This window comes from Cladophialophora yegresii, assembly GCF_000585515.1.
Source record: "Cladophialophora yegresii CBS 114405 chromosome Unknown aczIN-supercont1.4, whole genome shotgun sequence".
Lineage (NCBI taxonomy): Eukaryota > Fungi > Ascomycota > Eurotiomycetes > Chaetothyriales > Herpotrichiellaceae > Cladophialophora > Cladophialophora yegresii.
Genome location: NW_006913048.1, coordinates 2,469,359 through 2,492,186, shown reverse-complemented (window position 1 = coordinate 2,492,186; position 22,828 = coordinate 2,469,359). Strand labels below are relative to the sequence as shown.

The 22,828-nt window shown below is 54.9% G+C and overlaps 5 protein-coding genes across 5 annotated transcripts; 3 read left to right on the top strand and 2 right to left on the bottom strand.

Annotated features, from left to right (window-relative positions):
- Window positions 1-1,224: 1,224 nt before the first annotated feature.
- On the top strand, window positions 1,225-2,629 carry A1O7_06237 (uncharacterized protein; the record flags this gene model as incomplete). Its single annotated transcript, XM_007760240.1, has 2 exons — window positions 1,225-1,344; window positions 1,403-2,629. 2 exons carry the CDS (start codon window positions 1,225-1,227, stop codon window positions 2,627-2,629), a joined length of 1,347 nt encoding a protein of 448 aa, XP_007758430.1.
- A 1,917-nt stretch (window positions 2,630-4,546) lies between these two features.
- On the top strand, window positions 4,547-5,311 carry A1O7_06236 (uncharacterized protein; the record flags this gene model as incomplete). The annotated part of the gene is made up of 1 exon (XM_007760239.1): window positions 4,547-5,311. The coding sequence occupies one exon, from the start codon at window positions 4,547-4,549 to the stop codon at window positions 5,309-5,311; it is 765 nt and encodes a 254-aa protein (XP_007758429.1).
- An 876-nt stretch (window positions 5,312-6,187) lies between these two features.
- A1O7_06235 (uncharacterized protein) lies at window positions 6,188-8,271 on the bottom strand (the record flags this gene model as incomplete). The annotated part of the gene is made up of 2 exons (XM_007760238.1): window positions 6,188-7,842; window positions 7,899-8,271. 2 exons carry the CDS (start codon window positions 8,269-8,271, stop codon window positions 6,188-6,190), a joined length of 2,028 nt encoding a protein of 675 aa, XP_007758428.1.
- A 3,911-nt stretch (window positions 8,272-12,182) lies between these two features.
- On the top strand, window positions 12,183-13,253 carry A1O7_06234 (uncharacterized protein; the record flags this gene model as incomplete). The annotated part of the gene is made up of 1 exon (XM_007760237.1): window positions 12,183-13,253. The coding sequence occupies one exon, from the start codon at window positions 12,183-12,185 to the stop codon at window positions 13,251-13,253; it is 1,071 nt and encodes a 356-aa protein (XP_007758427.1).
- Window positions 13,254-16,872: 3,619 nt separating this feature from the next.
- A1O7_06233 (uncharacterized protein) lies at window positions 16,873-18,878 on the bottom strand (the record flags this gene model as incomplete). Its single annotated transcript, XM_007760236.1, has 5 exons — window positions 16,873-16,998; window positions 17,148-17,728; window positions 17,796-17,889; window positions 17,941-18,747; window positions 18,813-18,878. The coding sequence occupies 5 exons, from the start codon at window positions 18,876-18,878 to the stop codon at window positions 16,873-16,875; spliced, it is 1,674 nt and encodes a 557-aa protein (XP_007758426.1).
- Window positions 18,879-22,828: the final 3,950 nt, after the last annotated feature.

Here is a 22,828-nt window from a genome sequence, read left to right as displayed (position 1 = left end):
GTTACAAAGCAGACGCCTGCTAGACGTGTTCAGTTTTAACGTGGAGCAAATACCTTGTCATGTTATGGTAGCCTTCAACCCAGTACCTTGTGTTGGAGAGAAGCCAGCTTTTCGCGCAGACCGTGCTTTTCTCGCCTGAGCAGAGCCCCCGAGCTCAGGACGGCGGAAAGATCTGGCCTTTTTCTAGTTTCGTTCTCAGAGGCTGATCCGGACGTAGCTGACGCGGTGACGAGGTGTTCAGCAAGTTGAGAAGGCGCTGCGAGGCTGACCCGGTCTCACCGGGGCAGCCTAAGCTTTATTTACTGTAGCTTCTAGGTAAACTTTGGCAGCCCTCGCAGCCCTTGGAGAGCCGAGCAACGCCTATTCTGTGGGCCAACCCATCTGCGTGCTCCAGGAGCACGCTGCTTGCTGGATAGCGTCCTGCGCACCTCGCAAGTACTAGCATGCTTCTTGCATCAATAGAAGCTTCCTTCCCAGGTGCGCTTGTAGGCACGACAGGCCTTGCATTTCACTATGCCCGCACTCGTTCGCCACATAGATGGATACTTCCGTGATTCTAGGGAATCGTGGCCAGAAAGGCTGAGACTTTGTGTTTACATTACAATCATTCCGAAACAGCCTTCATGAGCACCATCTCTCCAGCCTTCCAAACTGAAGAGAACAGGAATCAACAGCAAGTCATCGATCAAGCCTGGCACCATTGTCGTCCCCAGTACCGAGCATATCATCCACGATTCGAGAATCAGATACCACTTCGAGACTTTGCATACTCAAGAGATGGATGTCGTCCATAGCGAGATTTTGATGTTGTCGACATGTCATGTTCCGCAGCTAATTGTACATGGTCTTATACCGCAGCCGCGGCGCCCGACTGTGCCCCTGCTCCAAGGATGGCAGATAAACGGTACCGCTGAGTCCCTGTGCAGCCCGTGAATAACACCCTCAGGCTAGCTGTAAGATAGACTCGACGTCAGCTTGTGCGGGGTGAACGGTGGAATCAGACCCATGGTTACTTCGACAAGGAGTTTCACCGCGGCTACATGATTCCGGCAACTTGGAGAACTGCCCGATCTCGTTCTTCCCGACGGTCAGATTGACTGAGTGCTTGTTGACATCCTGATCCATATCAGTATAAAACAGTCGCGGATGATGTGTCCTTGCAGGGTACGCGCATGTTCAACGTGGCCAGTTGCGGGATCAACTTGACGTACAAAGTTCGACACAATGAAAGATCTCAAGGCGATAGTGGTCGGAGCAGGGATTGGCGGCCTGTCGACGGCTCTGGCTCTCGCGACGGATGGCCATCAGATTACTGTCCTCGAGGGCGTCAAAGAATTTCTAGAGGTGAGGCTTAACAGACTTTTCGTTAATCCGCGACGACACTGACACCACGCTCTTCCAGGTTGGTGCCGGGATCCGGGTCCCTCCAAACTCATCGCGTCTCAGCCGGAGCTGGGGTGTCGACTTCAGCAAGATCAAGAGAGAAACCGCTCGTGGGCTGCGCTTTCTTGACTGGACGGGCAAGGTGCTGCTCGACGTCGACTACAAGGACGTGGAGGCCAAGTATGGCGCGCCGTACTACTTCATCCACCGGGCAGACCTGATCGATTTATTCGTCAAGACGGCGTCTCAACACAACAACATCACCCTGCGGATGGACAGCAAGGTGAGGGACTACGACTTTGAAGGCCCGGCCGTGACACTGGCGAGTGGTGAACGACTTACAGCAGACCTTATCATCTGTGCCGATGGCATCAAATCCGCAGTCAGGAACACCATCAACGGCTCCCCGATCGAGCCTCAAGACACCGGCGACGTGGCATACCGGGTCATCGTGCCGGCCGAACGGCTTCGAAACGATCCAGAATTGCGCCCGCTGCTGGAAAGCGGCTTGGCCATGCACTGGCTCGGACCCGAGGCCCACGCGGTCGGCTACCCCCTCCGCGATGGCGAGCTCTACAACATCATCATCGACATAACACACCACACCGATGTAGGCCGCCCGATTGGCGACGAGGAGTGGCGCTCCCAGGCCGACAACACGGAACTCGTCCAGCGCTTCGCCGACTGGTGCCCGCCTGTGCGGAAATTGTGTGGCCTCACAGACTCTTACCTCAAGTGGAAGCTTGCCGATTTCGATCACCTCCAGAGGTGGGTCCATCCCAGCGGCAAGGTCGCCATCCTAGGAGACGCATGCCACCCGATGATGCCATATTTGGCTCAGGGCGCCGCACAGGCGACCGAGGACGCAGCCACCTTGCAAGCCGCTCTTCGGGAGCACGACAAGATTCGAGAGGCGCTCCACGCGTACCAGACGCAAAGATTGCCCCGAGCGACTCACGTAGCGAAGAATACCCGCATCCTCCAGGCGTGGTGGCACCTGTATGACGGGCCGGAAAGAGACCGGCGAGACCAGCTGATCAGACAACGAGATAACCTGGACAATCCCTTCTTCTGGGCCAACTCGACCAGGCTCGACTGGTTGTTCGGCCACGATGCAGCGAAGTTGATGAGCGAGGGCGAGTTGCGGCCTCCAAAGCTGGCTCCAATGCCTGTTGAGGAGGCCCTCGTCTACAACATCGCGGACAGTGATCTCCGAAGGAAGTTCCAAAGCATGAGGCAGTGGTGAGAATAGGACTACTCTGTAGATCAAGATGGAGACCCTCATCTACAATATCACGGACAGTGATCTAAAAGGGAAGTTCCAAAACATGGCGGGGTGGTGATAGTAGGAATATCTCGTAGATCAGGATAGACCTCCTCCCAAACATCTGTCGCGTACAATGCAGACTCGGCACTCTATTCGCAAACAGAGAAAGATGTATCTCCGCTCGGAGAAGCCACCTGGCCTTCGTGCTTACAGCCGCCTCAGCTAGCAAGACGGCGTGTGTAATTTGAGCCCATCGACAATACATAAAGGGTCTCTGACCCCCGACATTCGCAGCCTCGCGGACGCTTGGCTTTCATACCTACTGTAGCCTCCAACTCGACCACCGCCTGCCGTTATTGTCCAGCAGAAAATGCTTGGTGAATGCGTCGACCACTTTCCCTGGATGTCGTCTTCTCATCAACCATCCCGCCACTCGGGATATAGAACGCTAGAAAGAAGGGATAGCTGGCATACAACACCAAGCTCTGGACAAGACAACGCAGTAATTAATTACTCAAAGACCCAGTGCTCCCTTGCCGCGAAAGTCCCGTCGGTCCATGCAGCCACAGGGAACCGGCCTGGCAATTTTGAAACAACTACTGGACTCACCAACGTATGCTCTGGGCGTATCAGAGCACTTGGCATGGATGCATGCGCCCACGTCAAGCAAGCTCGCGCCTTCGTTCTAGTCCCACGATCTGACAGACCACCGGTTCAACAGACTGGGCGGACGGGCACGACGCATGTGTCGCTATGGACCAGCATGGTCTGCCGCCTGACTGGGTCGGACGACTGAGCACTCCAGTCTGTCCCTCGTCTTCTCAAGTGCCAGCCAAACAATCTCTGGTCCTCAACCAGCACCCTCCCTGGGCTCCGTACGCGTGGACAATTGGATCTCTACAGGCATGGAGAGCCTGAGTTAAGAGCACAGCCCCGTCACTATGAGAGGCTGCCACCCTATGCCACGGAGCTGGGACAAGAGCTGGATCACGACCGGGAAGATTCAAGGCTAGGCACGTCGTCCGGACTGATGCCTCGCGCTCCCATGCCGCCGGGCTGGGCATGACCGGTCCTACGCCGGCGTCCCTCGGGATACTGGTCGCGAGGAGGTGCAGGAGTCGCGGCACGGGCAGGCCATCGACCGAAAAGACAGAAGACAACAGACCATGAGCCACAGAGACAGAAAGCCAACGTGACACTCATGCGACAGGAACATCTCGAGAAAAGGTCTTCCTCGACATTGATGATCCCTTCTGGGCACGGCGAGCGAGTGAATATTGTCGAGACGGAGACGGATCCGGATCCTACTTGTGGAGTGCACGTAAGGGATGGAGGCCGGTGCGGTGGATGAGAGCGCCGCACGCAGATGGTCGCCGTCGGTTCTGTCGTCCAACAGTTCATCAGATGAAATTTTCGCAGGCGAGTGGGTGTATTTACTGGCAGTAGCCGCGCCACACCGTCGTCACGGAGCTCTCCGGCGCAATGACATAGGATCCTTTTTGTTGATATCAGTGTCTAGATACTTCGATTATCGAATTCTGGCCGAGAACATCTAACGCTACTTTTCGGACCAAACACTGCCTCGGAAGTCGGACGCCTCTCACACATCCTCCCACCACCGGGAGGCAAACGTGCGTGACTGACACTCTCACAACACGAAAACACTGTGATACGCCTGCCTGCGCCAATTAATGACCAGTGAGCCACCATAAATCGCAATCGAGATCACACAGGAACCATAAACGTGTGCCTTTCATCTGAACCTTCTCTTCCAACATTCCCATCAACTCAATAATACCTCGAAGTTATGTCTGATGAAGGCCAAATCTGGCAGTCGTATCGTAGGCGAATCAGGGAACTTATCCATTCATTGTGATACAGCCACTCGAAGTACCGATGGGTACTAGCTACTCCACACCTGGCATACGGCCCAAAGACCTGGAACGCTGGAATCGCCAAGGCAGGCCAGTCCGGATAGACGAGCGCCGTTGGGCCAGGAGTCCAGGCGGCCGACGATATGTGGAGACCCGGCAGAGATATACTCGAGGAGACCCTTTTGGTGACTTCGCCCTCGACGGAGGTGGTCGGCTTCCAATACATCCTAGTGCAGTGAACGGGTTCGGTCAAAGACCGCCTTTCCCAGGCGTATATCCCAATCCGGGGGGCGGCCCAGATGTCGTGGTTGGAGGTGGCTTTGACGAACCGTACGCTGAAGAAATTCCTGCGTTCAATCGACCCATTGTGTTGGAGCAAATGCCGGTATTTCAAAGACACCCGTTGGTTGTAGAGGAGGACGATCTGGACTTCCTCCCTAGGGGCAGGTTCGGTCGACAAGACGATATACAATTTGGACAACCACCACGATTCATGTTCGGTTTCCTGATGATGGACTCCCTCCTAGGCGGGCTCACCATCCATCTCCTGGATTCAGATTTGCTGGGAACGACTTCCAACCACGAGACGGACACTTCGACGGCGCGTACGGGCGCTACAGATCGACCGCGTTTGGAAGAAGTCCATCACGATTCTCATCCAATATCTCTGATGACACTTCATTGGAGTCATGGGGGCCCGTCCGGGGAGGTCGCAGTCCATCTCCTGGCTTCATTTTTGCCGAAGACGGCGTTCCACTCCGAGGAGGGACTTCCTGAGAATAGATGAGGACGGTCAGTTCGGGGTGGCTTCAGAGAGTGACGAAACGGGCAGATCAGGCGGTGCTGACTTGACTTGCTTCTAATACCAGTGGCAAACATGCGTGGCTCAAGCTTGTCGGCATGGCAGGGTTATGTCGTACCCGATATCAGATATGCTTGATTTCCATCTATTCAAATGACACCTTCAGCGGTCCATCCACGACCCGAAAGGAATATGCTGTGTGCCGGAGTGCGAATGGTGCTTGCCAGAGTAACCTCGTAGTTAGGCATTCTAACGTTATTGCGTTCAGTTGACTTCTGCTCCGAGGGGGGTTGTGGTGCTGCCTGTGGCTAGTGAGTCAGCGATTGACCTACGGCAAAGCAGTTTAACTTACTGAGTTGAGCCGCACGAACCGAAACTGGCGAGGTTGGAGGAGACAAATAGGTGCAAATGTGATCGATGGGACAAAGAGAGCTGAGAGACAGGGCGACAAGGGAGCTGAGAGAGAAGTGGACAACAGAGCTCAGAGTGAGGTGGGAGAGTACAGCCCCAAGGACTGTAGCCGCACCTCCGAGTCATCTGCTGCAGTCCAATGCTAAACGGAAGCAGGTGAGACGCGGCTGCTCCGAGTAGGACTACGACAGAGAACACAGAGAAGTGAAACACGATTCAACATCTTGTTGTCCTCAGCGACTCTCGTCACATCAGATCAATTGTTTGTCATTGAATCATGGTATCGTAGCCAAACCAGACAGGCCTGATCTTATGCTGCCATTTCTAAAAAAAGGATCCCATCGCCGAAGTTGATGTACCATCACATACGCGGTTGCGGGATCGGAGATCTGAGCATGATTTGGGGCGTTATTTGCAGTCATAAGGGAATCGTGAACGGTCGTAAATGCTTCAATGAGTCTCGGCCCGAGGAACACCCACTTGAGGTTCATGATGGGGTGCAGGGACATAGGCCTGCTGCTGTGATATTGCCCCATAAGGGTTGTCATCAGCGTAGTGGACCGGTGAGCCCGTGCCATACGCAAAGGCCCCGGGCGGTGGAGGGAAGGTCGGTTGCTGCGGCGGATACTGCTGCTGAGGGTAGCTGGCCAGGTTTGGCATGCTTCCAGTAAAGCCGCTGTCGACGTAATTGTGAGCTGCGATCATGCTCATCTTCCGGCGTCTTGCTGCTCGCTTGGCTTTGTGTCTTTCGCGTTTCTCCTTTTCCTCCTTCTGTTCCCTCTGTGCTTCCCGGGTCTCCTGCCATTCGCTGTAGGCCCCCTTGAGACCCAAAGCCGCGATCCCGATGCTGGCTACATCCTGGAGTCTGTTTTTGTTCTTTGCCTGCCTCGCTTGTTCGGGACTGATATCACCCTCCTTCAATAGCTTCTGTCTCAATTCGCGTTTTTCCATACTTTGGTATACACTGTGCGCAGCGTGTATAGTTGCAACGGTCGCAAGACCTCCGCTGAGCAACATCTTCTTGCGACCTTTTTTAATCTCTTTCTCATCTTCGGAACTGGAGCCGAGGTCAGAATCGGAGTCTGTTTCTGGGTCCCCGGTATGACGCGGGCCGTAGTCGAGCTCATAGCCAGAGGGCGCCCCCCTAGGTACGCTCAGGGAACGGGGACCGCCATTTGCATAGTCATACTGGGGTTGAATGGTACCTACATCTCGGGAATCATTGTATCCATATCCTCCATAACGGCTTGACCGTCCATCATCATCGTAGTTGTCGTAGTTTCGGCGGCGATCCCGTTCACGGCCTGGATCGACCTTGTCCGCGGCATCTTTCAATCCCAACGCTGCAAGCCCTCTGGCGGCGATTGAGCGGCTGCGACTGCGCTTGCTTGGCGGGCTCCGGCTACCACGGCTGTCGTATGATGATGCGCTTCGAGAACGCGCGCGACCACGGGATCGGGAGCGGATTGAATCATATGCTTTCTTTGCCGTGGCTGCGACAATTCCGCCAGCGGCAAGGTCTCCCAAGCCTCCTCGAGACTGGCTGCGCCCACGGCGACTGTCAGGGCTCCCGGTCCTGCCTCGAGACTTCGACCGTGGTCCATTGATGATGCGATTGGTGGCCATACCAGCCAAAGCCGAGCCGACAATGTCTCGCTTGTTGTGGTGATGAGGATCCTCCTTATTGGAGATCAAGCCGTCAACTCCGCCTGCGGCGAGCGCAGCGGTGAGCACTCGCTTGCCTTTCTCACCGCCCCAACCGCCGTCGGTCTTGCGAGCACGGAACGCCTCACCGGCTCCAGCCAGAACAGCAGCCTTTATGGCTTGTGAGATTTGCTCATTCCTGGCTTTGCCGCGGCTCTTGCTACGATATCGAGAACGGTCAGACGACGATCTGTCTCTGCGACCAGCGCGGCTTCGGCTTCGATGGCGGCCATCGCGAGAACCTGATCTTGATCTATCGCGGCTCTTGCCCAAAAGAGCTCCAGCAACTCCTCCTAGGCCGACAGCACCCAAGGCCTCTTCAACCGTGGACTTTCTGCGCTCTCTCTTGGGTGGAGTGCGGCTTCGAGAGGAGTAATCCGAGGAGTATCGACGGGAGCGGCCTAGGAAGGGTCAGTTGCGGAAATAGAGATAGGGTGGGCGGGGCGCCGAAACTCACGGCTGTCGTCGTAATCTCGACCCTTGCGTCTCGGCTTGTCGACAACGACGTAGTCGTCATCATATCTCTTTCGCGAAACATAAGACCGGTCGTCATACCGATCGTCGTACCAGCGATCATCGGACGACCTCGTTCGGATCGGGCGATGGCCGCTTTTGCGCACAGTGGTCTCGCGATAGACAGCGCCGCGGTCTCCAGGGGCGAAATCACGGGCGACTTCTTCGATAGAGTCGACGCTGTCATCGCGCCTCTTGACTATCCGGGATTCTCTGGTGTTTGTGTCGTAAATCGTGGTATCGTCATAGTCATCTCTTCGGGACCGCTCCCGGGTGCTCCTCGGTCGGCGGGATCTGTCGTCGTCGTAATAAGACATTGTCGCTGCGGCTGGGCTAAACTTGCAAGGCTCGAAGACAATAGTAATGGAAAAGGAATTCGCAGTCCCAGCAAGATACCGGAGCGGCAGGAAGGTTCGGGTCGATGCGGAATGTGATCGCTTCCAGTCTCTGGCGGTTGCAGTGACCGACAGGGTAATGGAGGAATACAGATGCTGATGGTCTGGATCAGGGAAGTGGATGCAGGTTGCTTTTGAGCGGCTTCAAAGAAGGCCAGGATTCTGGGCAGCTTGGCGAAGTTGTCAGGCTTTCTTGTTCGTGGTGAGGCGAAACGTCGTGGTGGTGGTAGCTGACTGAGGAGACAAAAGTGCCCGCGGGGCGCACAAAAAGCCGGCGAGCAGGGAGATTTCGGGGCAACAGCCAACCGCTACCCGTACGTCATTGCCAGGAACTCGGGCGTTGGCTTTGACCGTCGCCAGAGCCCATCTAATTAGCAAGGTATATGCTGGATGCAAGCTGAGCAACTGGGCAACAAGGCGCGGTGCGCTACACGAACGAACATGTTGCGATACTGTGTGCACTCTACTCAAGCGCCTACTTCGTTCGATAGCGCAGACTTCAAAACTGCGGTGGTGGCTAAAGGGCCGTCTCAAAGACCGGGCAGCAGGCAAGTTGGGTCTCGAATCTACTGCCCTGCGCCCATAAGCGGAGGGCTCACTCGGCGAATGAGATTATGATGAGAACTCACCATATTTGCACTGCCACGTCAGCAACCACGAGACCGGCCACTGCGTGAGCATCTCAGTGAGGGCTGGTTGGTCACGACCCTATCAATCGATAACACTTCTTCACCGCTAAATCCCATAGGATGAAGCTGGCTTGTTCACCGGTCTGCCTTGGGCATTTCCAGATGACCTCGTTGCGCCTTGCTCGGAGAGCACAGCCTCACAGCAAAGTCCTAAGGAAATGCGTGCTTCTGTCCTGCTTCGCGAACACCATGGCTGGCTTGGCAATGGATTGCCAAAAGGGCAACGGACTTCCCAGTGATCATACGAGTACGAGTAGTCTGCGCCAGCTAGCATCTACAGGGAGATGTTGGGGTTCCGCAGGGTCTGCTAGAGAATTCCAGCCCTACAGCTTGGCTGGTACCCTGCGTGCCCTGCACGCCTGTAATGGAAGCTATCTTGTACCTCGTACTGGACACATCTTCCGGGTTCTTTATGCGGATGCGATCGCTTTAGGGGTGGTAGTGCCTGATTGATCGAAGATCAACAGGCTCGCCGCACGTGGCGGACAGCGGACTTGCACTTCATTTCCTTCCGGTCTCCGGGCGCTTTCGCAAAACCTCAAGTACTACACAGTACATACTCATTGTACAAAGTAGGACGTAGACTTCCTATGTTCGCCGGGAAGATGAACATGAGTGGTGCTCGGCGTGGAAAGAAGAGGCGAATTGGTGGATTTCCATGAAAAGAGCACAGAGCGCAGGCACGTGTTTGCATGAACACCGCGGCGAGAAGGGGATGACCTCCCATCGCACGAGGGACATCCGTCCAATCCGTACCTCGTACAATATTGCCTGGGAGCGTGCAGCTGTACCGTACCTAGGTATGGTGGTACTGTGTACCCGTAACCGTACTCACATCGAGAATCAATCCAATTCTCGATTACCATAGTACTAATACAGTAGGACCGTGAGGATGTTTAGGTGGCTGCCGCAAGAAGGGAAATAAGCTTGGCCTTTAACTCCTGCGGCACACCTGCAGGTTAGACCCTGACTCTGCGATCGAGCTCTGATAGCGAGCATCGTGAATTTCAACGCTGGCAGTGATGTCATTGCTAGGCCGGTAAGCTGGCCCCCAGGTCAGAGCCCCACAAATCGCGGCCAGCATTTCGCGCACCCCATCCGAGTACTTGTTCAGTCCGCTGACACTCTGCATCGAGAAGGAATTTTTCCTCAGTGTGGTAGAAAGCTGCAATCTCAACTCCAGCGCGGTGCCAGTACGAGTATACAGAACCGGATAGTATCCAACAGGTAAGGCTTCCATCCACCACAGCTTCCGATATGCGCAACACGATGATCCCCTGTCGTCCACTTCGGCGCTTCTAACCAAACCTTAAGAGCGGAGCCTTTCTCTGAGACAACCTGAGTGGTCCAGCTCTGATCCTTGCCCCTGGGAGTGCGCTTGACTCTGAGACTGACGCATGAGCGTTGCTGGAAGGACCCGCATGAGGGGAATCCGGTTCTTGTGTCCGCAGCCCGCTTTTTATTTTTCTGGATCGTAATCTGTTCGTGTATCGCTCGATCATTCCTGGTCCCGAGTCACAGAGATGCCAGGGGATGTCGCGAAACTCATCAAAACCTTGACTCGTGCCAGGTCAGCCGTGCTTGTTGAGGTGCTCACTGCGCCGATCATGATCCAGCATGGCAAGGCTTGACACTCCGCCTGTGGCTTCATCCTGAGAACGCGAGTCTCACAAGCGACAGTCGTGTTACAGCACAGCCAATTACAATGATTAAGCTAGGGATCTCGCGGTTGTGGTGCCTGCAATTTTGGTGTCAACATCTTGCGATTCTGAAATGTCTTTTGGCTCCTTTTAACTGTGTGCACAGGAGGGGTGTACACGCCTACCATGTTTGGTGGGTGACACGTCCTGGATCTGTAGAAGGTCGGGTGGCAGTCGTGTCTGCAGGGTCTTGTCTTCAAAAGCCACCGCGAAGCCAGCAGAAGCCACGATGGAAATGATTATGATGCAGGCCTCGGGTGCGTCTACGAGCCCTGGGAGCATCATCGGTCGATGCAAGCGGCATGATGTCTTCCAAGCCTTGAATAGCACGAAACTAGAGCGCTTTCAATCTGCCACAACAGGCCTAACCTCATTCTTACTTGCCTGTCAACCACTCATCTCTTGTCCTTCCCTCGCTAGTCTTGACATGGGACCCAGCCTTCCCGCCGCTGCTGACATTGTTCCCACGAGACAACCCTGCCCAGCGCATGGAGCAGCCCCAATTATTGGCTTTTGCCCCGTTCAGATGCCATTTCGACATTTCCATCTGCTCGATCCTCGATCGCGCCCCGCTGGAAAGAGCAACAATGGCAGAAAACCTGCAAACCCTCCGACACGGCACAACGCTCGCACGACTTCCTGGTTGAGAATCTCAGTTGAAAGGTCAACTCTTTCCCTCTCGTCTGCCGGACGACCCTTCTTTCTGCTCTGCGTCCCTACATCGCGACCGTCATCTTTTACACACAGTGAAGCGTGTCCAGGAACATCTTGAGCATCGCTGTGTATCAAGGGTCCTTCTCTTCTACGGATCTCTTCGCCGTGCAGTAGCTGTCCTGCCAGTTGCCAATCACTCCACATACCTCACCCAGTACTTTGTTCCCATAGATGCATTGGCACACAATCCATACTTCAATACCTAGCTGCTAAGTCAGTTCCATCAAGACAAGCAGCGCCCTGTTGTCTCCAACACGGCAGAGTCAGACCACTTCTTCAACTCATAGCAGCCCACATTCACCCAGTCATCGCGCGTCTTCATTGGCCTTGATCAGCTGTACGTACCTTCTCACAGCCTTGCAGTATAGTATCACGACCTGACTCTTCCCGGCAGTTGCCCTCTCTAGCTTACTTTGGACCAGCGGCCTGTCCGCTGGGCGCATTTTGAGTGCGTCCAACAATGGAAGTGCAGACGCAACCTCGAGAAGCACGTATCTTCTCGATCTTGAACGACAACGACTGTCCATCCTTCGTCATCCGCCCGAGGCAATTCAGGCAGTCTTCTCCTACGGCTGAATCGCACCGGTCAACGGTCTCGCCGCCGCCGAGGGGAGAAAGGCCGAGTCTTTTGCGTCAACCCAAGTACGACAGGGAATCATCTGTGTCGTCGGCCGGCTCGCCTCCTGCTCTATCTCGGCTCTCTTCCTCGTCCAAGTATTCCACCTCGAGCATGGATTCATCTCCGTCACCTGCAACGCCGGCGTATAACTTTTTGGACCACACTCTCGCGCAGTATGACCCGCTCCTCCGCCAAGACCCTCTGGCTGGAGGCTATCTGCCGTCTCCCACCACCATCACTCCATTCCTTGAGCAACAATTGTTGATCGGCCCCAACATGGCTGATCAGTTCTCGGGGAAATTGATGCATCCCATCACTCCTAACCCATATCCCATTGCGCCCGTGCCGTTGCATCCTACACTCCAGAACCTCTCCACGTCATCGCAACCCCCCAATGCGTCTGTCCCACCCCCAGTCACCTCGGCCCCTGCCAACGCGCAACCTCGGACCTCCCCAACAACAAGCTCAGCTCCCACCACTGGCAAGAAGAACAAATACCCTTGCCCCTATGCGCAATCACATCACTGTCAAGCCACCTTTACTACGTCGGGGCACGCCGCGCGTCATGGGAAAAAACACACCGGCGAGAAGGGTGTTCATTGTCCGATCTGCAACAAGGCATTTACAAGGAAAGACAACATGAAGCAGCACGAGCGCACACACAAGGGCCAGTCTACGTCAAGTAGCAACAGCGAAGACTCGACTCGTAAAAGCAAGGCGGCTATCACTAAAGACGCGCAAAAGGCGAAGCAACTCAAGAAAGAGCACAGCTCAAACACAGAAGCGAGCCGGCGATCGAGTCTGATTCATTCGCCTCTTTCCGAAGTCACCTCTGTCGCCCCCACGGCTATTGATACTCCCCTCAATGTTGAGGAACCCTCCATCTATGCGGACCCGACCGAGGTACTCATGCCCATCCAAACTATTCCAGACAACGTATCCCCGAGCTCTCTGTATCCGCCGCTCGGCGACGAGACTCTGATGCATGCGGCTTCTCTGGGCCAAATACCTGTCATGAGCAAATCGCACGATCCCAGCTCTGGAGTTGGTGGTTTTATGAACGCCATGCCGCCTCTCATTCGCGGACTTTCAGACCTCGACACTCTTGCACAGGCTGCGGAAAGTTTTGATGCGTCCTTCTACCCGCCTGGCCTATATCCTCCACCGTCACAAACACCGTGACCATGCAGTTTCACATATCCATGCGCGCAACTGGCTCGGGTGTGGCGATGCGTTATGTCTTTTCTCATTACTTCCACAGCGCTGGCGTTTAGGACGTCGTTGATGACAAAAATGACGAATTTCATCCAATCGAGCTTTTTCGTTCTACGGTTAGCGTCCAGTATCAAGGGTGTTGGGAAGGATGCATTCTGAGCGTGAGGACACAGGCCAAGGCAGAATATATGGCCGTATTGTTCTGTAATGTATATTGGGACCGAGCTGTCATGGGTGCATCGGAAGCGCAGGATGGAGGAGTCTAGCGCAGCAAACGAAGAGAATGGTGTGGTGTTCTATCTCGACTGAAATGCTTTTTCAGAGGCGGTGACAGCACATCAGCATTTTGATGCCGAACACCACATTGAGATACCCGCAACTTGTCTGGCACTGTATTTCTGACTTGTCTTCAGACACACGGGCAAATAGAGGCTTTTGAATGAGAGCAAATGCACCGATTAAGTTTCCCACATCGCCCTATGCGTTCAGTGTCCGCCCTAACATGGGCATTCTTCCTACCGTGGCAACGATCAATGGTACATCATGCAGTGTACTCCGCATACAAATCATGTACTTTTGCATCGGCCACCAGAACGAAGCGCCACACACCTACGCGTAGACGAGTCCCTGCGGTTCTGCAGTTTGTTGGACCCTCACTCGACCTTCACATTACTCTCAATGAGGTCATCTGAAAGACAGCCCACCAAATACCTAGGTAGGTGCCAAGCCTACAACCCCCACCACGCCAGCACCTACGCCTTACGCCTCTCCCGGCCGTTTTCGATACCCTCGTACCTCGTACCCCTCAGTGAGGTGTGACCGGTGGGTGTGCCTGCGGAGATAAGGTTGGTGGTTCTGATTCCCTCGTGCGGCAGCTATGAACATGGCTTTTTGCGGTCCTTCGATCATGAGGTACCTCATACGTGATCCAGTGAATCCGGTAATGAGCTCTACACACTTGTAACTCCAGCGGTCGGCCACATTCTACACAAAGCTCGATACTATCATATCCTAATCAACGAAGAGGGGGAATGGTTGGTACGTACTGGCTGGTACTTGTTGCTTTCGATCATCTTCACTCAATCCCCAGCCTCAAGTGAGATTCGGACCCATTCCTTGCAAGGCGCGAGCACTGCTTCTGAGTACCGATGGCGCAAGCCCCCCTGACCGAGTTGTGCATGAACAAACCCGGATATTCTCACGTCGATCGTCTAGCTAAGATAAGATAAACTCAAGCTCACTTCGTCGCCAGTGCTCGACAGTACGGGCAGAAATGCCAGTCCTTTCGTCCTTCGGCAGCCGAATCCTCTGTCATTCATCTGGACAGAGCAGGCTCGCATATACAAGCCTGTCAAATCAGTAACACTTCAGCCCTTGTTCTTCCCGCCAAGGTCAGACCATCGTTCCAGGGCTAACTGACGCCCCGGGTCCAATGCGACAGTGGCGCTAAGGGGAAACAATGCCATGATCCTTTACGGTAGCAGCCAGGGAGCAGCATGAATCTTAGGGCTAACGGACACGACGACCGCTGATAAGCCCCGAAATGGTCATGCCAAGAAGAAAATGAAGCACGGCAGCGTTTGACTTCGTCGACATCATTACTGGGATAATTAGCCGCACTATACTGCGGTTCTCGGAACATGAAGAAATCGTCACCATGTCGCCATCACCTCAGGATGACAGTGGCAGGATCGCAAACCATCACTTCAGCTTTCAGCCTGCTTTCAACATTGGCAAGCTATACGAGATGAGCTCCTTCATGCACCAGCAGCACTGGGGTCACCACCATCACCATGGGTACGCTACTCCATTGCTGGGATCGTGGCCAACCATTGCGCTTGGATCCCGGCGAGGCACTGTATGCTTGCGTTTTCTACCTTTGTCATACACAACACGAAGAGAAGGAACGCTCCCGGTGATTGAAGGACGAAGACTGCTGACAAAAGCTTGGCCCGGACAACCCCATCCCCTAGGTACCCGTTCAGACGGCCTGCCACCGATGCACGAGGCGACACGCAGCCAACATGATGAGATGGTCGCGCACGATTCTGAGCCTACTATGCACTTGACTGAGAACATGGGTATGCTTGAGCCACTTGACATGCACGGCGAACCACGGTAACAAAGCCACGCACTGTCCTACGACGATTCAACTCGCCAGCACCGAATGAACCATGCCGACTGGTCCAGGAGCATCAAAATTGCGACTATGTTGCGCCCCGGAGCACGAGCATGGGAACGAGCATAATCGTGGCCTCGCCAACGACGACGACCCTAATGATAAGTCCGGCGAGAGTCATGATGACGAGTACAACGTGGACAACGAACCAGAAGATGGGCACAGTTCCGAGCATAACCAGAACCATAATTAGACATCACGACCACTCTGGTCAATGATCATCAGGATGATCACGACCGCGGCTATGAACGTCACCGTGACCATGACCATCACTATGACTACGAGCATGACAACGACCACGACCATGATGTGGTACGCACCACCGACATCAGTCTCGATGTCTCAGTGGGGTCAATCAAGGAGAGACCAGCGCTCGGCCTATTTATGCCTATTCACAGTGGGCGAATAGGGTGCCTCCACATTTCCCAGGGGTTGGGGAGGAAGGCGTGCGCCACGGGGGGTTCGTGATGACGAGCACCAAAGCTCCGGGGCCGCATGGCTAGTGTTTGCACCACTCCGAGCGGCGGCCACCTGTCAAGCTTGTCGGGTACTGCGTAAGCACTGTGTGCTTCCGCTGGGGAACGAGGACAATACATGTGTCATTGGCGCGACGGGGTGTTTTTGAGATCGGACCGAATGGAACGAAAAAGGGAATGCGATAACGGGCTCCCCGATGCTGCAGGCCAAAAGAGGGGAAAGGGTGGCGTAGGAGGAATGGAGATGAGTGAAAAGGGCCAGAGAGGTGAATACCACCAGGGTTTGTGCTCGGGGTGGTCATTGGAGTTGTAGTGATACGCCGAGTTTGGGCCGGGCGGATGGGTATCGATCCCAGCAATGGGGGACAATAATTACACGAGCTGATTGATTGATTGATTCTTGGACACAGCGCATTGCTGGATCTAATTACTTTGCGAACATCAGAAGTCATCCCCGCCTCTGACACAGCGTCACATTCAGCAAACATCGCATCGCATCACATCACATGATTCCTCTCTGACAGACAGAGAAAAAGATGATCAGTCCCATCCTAGATTTGAATGACCGCCACCGCAAATTTGGAACTTGAGTGCTCCTGTGTAGAAAATCACTCAAGCCCTGCATCGGATCAATGTGCGAGAGAGGAAACTTCTTCTGCCTACAATAGTCTAGCATACTGTAGTGTAGCTTTAATCCAGCACAGCACCGCATTGCATAGCAAAAGTAAAGGTATAGTAAATGATATTCTGGCACTGTATCTGAACTGCTGCATCGCCTCTCCCGCCATCTCACACAACATGCGTGGACGACTCAACAGGTCTCTCACCCCTTCTACTGTATCGCGCTCGTGTCATCATGTGTGCCATCTCTTGTGCACCGTCGCGTGTACCGTCCGTCTACTACAGCCCCCCATTGAACGGCAGGAGACCTTTACACGGCCACCTTGCCCGAATCGACGGCAACGACCGTGTTGTCCTCGGTGATGGCCACGGTCGTCTTCTGCACGGAGAACTTGACCGGGTTGGGGGCCTCGAAGATCTGGTCGAGTTCCTCGAGCTGTTTAGACAGTTAGCCGATGCGACCATGATATGACATAAATGACATATGTGCAAGCGAGGACGACGTGGCGGAAGGCGGAAGGGGGAAAGTAGATGGACATGCCGGGGGAAAGGGGGAAGGAAGTAAAATATGTCGGGGCAACTCACAGTTCGCTTCCTCGTCTCCGGGAAGAAGAGGTACGCCAGGCATCCCTGGATGAAACACCAGACCACAAAGATGATGTAGCACTTCCACTCGATCTTCTTGATGGCAATGGGCCAGGCGAACTGGTTGAGCAGGCCCGCGGCGTTGACGAAGAAGGATTGGAAGGCCATGCCCTTGGCGCGGAGTTCGAAGCTGAAGACCTCGACGGGGTACAACGCCTGCAGGGGCGTCAGGTTGAACGAGTACACGGCGCCGAAGAGGAAGATGAAGGTCAAAACGGCGTTGCCGGCGTGCTTGTTGCTGAAGACGGCATCACCGTCACCCACGTTGCCGGACACCAGTGAGCCGGCAAGAGTCCCCGCCGCGGCGGTCATGCCGATCCACACGAGCGACGTGCCGAAGAAGCCCGCGAGCATCATCTTGCGACGGCCGATGCGTTCGACAAAGTGCGCGCCGAGGACGGCAAAGCAGAATTGTTCGACCGAGTAGCCGAGCTGCACGTTGGCCTTGCCCACGGAGCTGTTGATGCCGGCCGTGTCGAGGACGGCGCCCATGAAGTAGGAGAGAACACTGTTGCCGGCCCCTAAGAGACAGGTCAGCGAACACTCTCAGGGAAATCTGAAGCGGCAGAGACAGGGTGTGTGACTTACATTGGGTAAAGGCGGAGAACCAACAGGCCACCGCAGTTCGGTAGATGCTCGACCTCTTGTTGAACAGAGCGCGGTAATCCCACCAGCGTTTGTCCTTTATACCAGTCAGTCACCTGTACCTTTGTTAGTGGCGAAGAAGACTTACAGAGCCGTCCATCTCGATGAACTCCTCGTACTCGTTGAGCTGAAGTCGGACCCAGACGGACTCGGGGTTGCCATATCCATGCCACTTGGTCAAGACGTTGTGTGCCTGTTGGCGCTTGTTGTGGGCGTAGAGCCATCGAGGCGACTCGGGCAGGAAGAAGCAGAACAAGGCGATCAGGCCAGGGAAGACAACCTGCAGCCAGACGGGGATGAGCCAAGAGTTGTTGCCCTTGATGTTGAGACCACCGCGGACCGCTCCAGAAGACAGGATCGAGCCGGCCAACCAGGTGGTGTTGCAAAGACCGGTGATGATACCACGATACTTGGGATGAGCGGTCTCGACGATCCAGATGGGGCCGGCTGCCGCGGCGATGGTGACACCAAAGCCCAGCACGAATCGGCCGCCCATCATCAACCCTTCGGAGGCGTTGTGGGAAGTCATGCCTTGGATGATCGTGCCGACGATGATGAGAATGCTGCCGATGAACATGCCGAAGCGTCGTCCCCACTGATCAATGCCAGGTCCGACGAAGGGCAGAGCGGAGACACCGCCAATCTGATACATGGAGCTGATCAGACCGGCCCAGATACCCTTGTTTTCTCCGTTGAAGTGCTTGAGGAAGTACTCCTTGTTGTTGAGCAGGCCGCCGAACATCATAGTGTCGTAGCCGTTCATGGTCTGGCAGAAGAAGCCGATGAGAAGGCATGCGAACAGCTGCAATGTGCGGGGGTGTGTGAGCGGCACGGCTTCTTGGAGCAGAGCCTCGTTGAAGGCTTCGCTGCCTTTGAGTTCTTTGACCTCGACGACCTGCCCGAGGGAAGAACGTGTCAGTCCCCAGTCTCGACGAGTTGGGAAGGGTGCTGCTGACTTACATCCTTGGTCTTGTCGATCGAGCCCAGCTGCTCAACAATCTGTGTCTCGGCTACCTTCTCAGCCATCTTGTGCTCTGGGTCGTCGTTGGCACTAAAGAGTCGGTGAGGTGTTGACTGTCTGGGTTGACAATGGAATGATGGTGGAAAGGAGGGAGCTGGAGGCGTATTTAATCTATTTCATGGAGGCCTTCCAGATGACAGCGGAGCTCCATACTGAGCCGACCACCGTTCCTAGCTTGGCCTGGGGTATACAATTGTGATCAGACCATAGCTCGTGTCTAGTCTTGGGTAGAAAACGCCTCCCGACGTGGAGCCGATGAAGGGAGGGTGATGTGAGATGGGCCAATGGTTTGTCAGTCAGCTGCTTCAATCAGCCTCGAACGCTCGGGCCCAGAAATCCTAGCCGACTTGAATCCGGGGCATGAGATTATTTTCCCTTGACCTGCACATGCGGAGTGTCCATACGGGGTTTCCAAAGGGATGTTGTGGTGGATGGAGCCTCGCTGCAGGGCACCCATTCGTTCTCCCCCCTTCTGACAGGGAATGCGGGCTGGGTCACGAGCGCCATGGCTTCGCTTAGCTTCTCCTTCTTTACCAAATGCTGACTGACATTCGGAAGGTAATGGGAGACCCCAATATCCGGGAAAGAAGCTTGGTCAACCGCTCAAGGCCGAGGACAAACCTTGGGAGCTTCACATTGGCCAGCTTCCAAAGCCTTGCAGCTGTGCGGCGGCCCGGGTAGAAGAAAGTCATGATACTGTTGCCACCGAGGTTCAAGCGACAGTTGGCTGTCATTTGCGTGCTACGCATTGAGTTCCAACCTGGCGTTCCTTACTTCGGGTTGGCGACTTGGCCGCAGTGGTGATTCGCCGTTTGGGCCATCGAGGTGAGACGAAAGCAGGGCCGCTCGATATGCGCTTGTTCCTTCGCGTGCTAGTCGAATCCGGGGCCAAGAGACCACGGGTCGAAATCTGATATCCTCCTGACTAACTGCGCAGACCTTGATTGGTGGGCCATGGAAATGGATGCAGATGAAGCGAATGAAGGGCATGCTCGCCCTTCCTCCGAACATTAAGCGGCAGACAGACTTCGCAGCGACGCGAATTGACGGGGACCAACCTCCCCCAGTCATTCCTCTCCTCCAAAACATCGGCTCGACCCAGCGCTGCTGTTTTTAGTCTAAACCGTCACGACTATGCTATGTAGCTTGAGTTTAGCTTCGAGCATATCACATTCTTCATGTAGTGTACCCAGTAAAGCTCCGACCGGCGCAAGGAGCACCTCCGCACGGCCCGTAACCAAGCGCCGAGGCAAGGTTGATCTTCGGTTGCGTTAAGCCAATATCACGGATGCCCGTCAGCCGGGAAACCAGTGTTCCAAGGCACGGAATATTCCTTGGGCGTTCCACCAAGCCATCGAGCTATCACAGCATCCCCAGATTGATCATAGGCGATAGTCTCAACGTCCTGCGAGTCCTTTCCCATTTTACAACGTGACTTTGGCTAATCCTCGGCGTTTGCCCTCGTTGCTGTCGCAAATATGGCGTAAGTAGATTGACAACTCCTGACCTCAGCCTTGTTTGGTCATGTTGGCATTCGACATATTCTAAACGAAGGCACACCAGCCTCCAGAGGTTGATTCTGACCCTCGACTAATGTCGTGGCGTCGTCCACCGATCCTCCCTTTGCAGTTTGGGCCAGTTTCCAGCACCTGCCTGTCATCAGAAGTGGTCCATGACCCGGCTCCGGAATGAATACCCTCAGAGGGTAGATGACTGCGATTGCCAGATCGAAGGAGCTATGGCGATGCCATCTTGTGAGACGCATCGAATCATGGCTCAACAACTGAATGTGGAGTCTCAAAGTGGCTGCGGTAGCCGCTTGATCGAGAGCACTGAAGCGTGGGTACTGTGCTTGCTGCACTGCAGAGAATCCATTCTGCTGCAATTTTAAGTTGTTCCATTGACCCTTTACTGGTGGAAATGTGTTTCTGGGCCTCAGAACGACCAGCCTAACTCCACAACAAGACGCCCACCCGTCTGGCAATCAGAAGGGGCCAGCCACGCGAACTGACCGAAGTACGGAGTACTAGGCCCCGGGTCTCGACACCACTGAGGGACTCCGTGATCTCAGTCTGTGCTGATCTTTGACTTGTTGGGCAAGGACGGCCTGTGTTTGCATCGGTTGCGGCCTTGTCCAAAGTCTTCCTGCCGCCCAACTGACCAGTCTCGATTGTTCTGGAGTGGCAATCGCCTCAGAGCTCGCTTTGTGCTGGCCAGCATCAGAAGAATACCACCGACACGCCACTAGCAGGGGGCGTCAAGCGAGCACGGAGAACTAGCCCACGAGAGTGATCCCCGAGGATGCATGGAACTGTCTCCTGATCTGCAGCATGTGCTTGTTGAGCAGTGAGATCTGGACCAGCTGGGCAGTCTTCTCAGGCTGGCGTCCTGGCTCTTGGCGATCTGGAACGTGTCGTCCTCCAGCACACCATCACTCGAGCAGCCAATATGGGGTCGTGACTCTATACTCAGCAGGGTCGGATGACGATCATCCTGAGACCCCCATTTGCGGCGCAGCCGAACGCCGTGTCTAGACCCCAATCTGTATGGAGGAGACGGTGTGCTCAACACTGCAATAGATGCGGCTCCGTCCTCTTGCTGGGCCGGCTTGCAGGGTCCCTCGGTAAACTTCGATATCCGGTCACCTCCTGCATGGCGATCGCCACTGGCGCCTTGGAGAAGGTCGCTGCTGTATGTCAACGGGACAGTCGTGCGTTTTTCAAGATCCACTCATGACTTGGACCGATGGGGTGCCCCGGCCTAAGAGTGTCACATGAGACGCAGTATCTCAGCTGGACTTGTGCTGCTGATCTTGTTCCAGAAGCTCTTCAATTGTCTGCGCTGTTATTGCATGCTAGCATTCCTTTCTGCGAGCCGTTCTCGCCCACCCCAGAGGCTAGAACGTCCTCGGTACAGTTAGCCAGGTTCGCAAATACTTCACGATGTCGCCGGAAACGAAATGCGATCGAGAGGAGAAGCTCGAAAGGGCTGCTATCTTCGCCTGGGTACCTGCCTCCGAACGGAACGGAACATGGAAATGAGACATTGCCTCGGTGGAAACGATTGTCTCCGCCAGGTGAAGTGCTTTGCAGATTGGCAGGCGCTACCGCCCAACTGCACAGAGCCACCCCGCTAGTCATGCCGCCTTACGGGGGGCCGATGAATACTTGAGACTTTCAGGACGTTGTCGATGTTTTATACGAATGCAGACATCATCGACGAGCGTCGTGGCAAGCAGGTGAAGGAGCAATGAAAAATACCCAAACCAGTTGTGACCCAGCGTCTGCTGAATGGCCGGAGAACACCACTTTGTCTTGCGCGCCCTGGGAGAAGATAGCACGAACCATCGACGAGCAGGTTGTAATCTGTGCGTGGGATACCTGAACACCAGAGAAGATGGATTGAAGAGTGATTCAAAATCTCAACCCGTGATAGCGACTCCGACGACTTTTCCCACGCCACATAATGACACGGTACGCGTCGCTACCGACACCTGGCGTTGGGATCCTGCCGGTTAATTTACCATGCTGAGGCGAGTCGTGGTGGCGCACTGGCCTGCAGTTGTGGTTGGATTGCGTGGGGGGTTAATGATGCTTGTCTGATGCCCTTCATTTTGAACCCGCTGTGTGATCATGTCGCAGCCCCTGTCAGACGGCGCGTGGGACGTCTTCTGTGCCTCAAGGCAGTCTCGAGCTCATTATCGGTATCACCTAAGGCACTGAAGTGGGAAGCTATCAGCCAGTGCAAGCGACGCATCCATCGGCTGCTCAAACGGTGGCTGAGCCGAGGAATGTCCTGCTTCCGAGTCACCTTGCTGCCCAGAGGGAGAGGCGGATATGCAAAGCACAAGAAGTAGTGGAACAGCTTGAGATCGTGGAGAGTGAACCATTTCGAAACCGAGGACATCATGACAACAGGTGGTAATGAGAAAGCTTGGCCTCCGGAGGACTCCCTT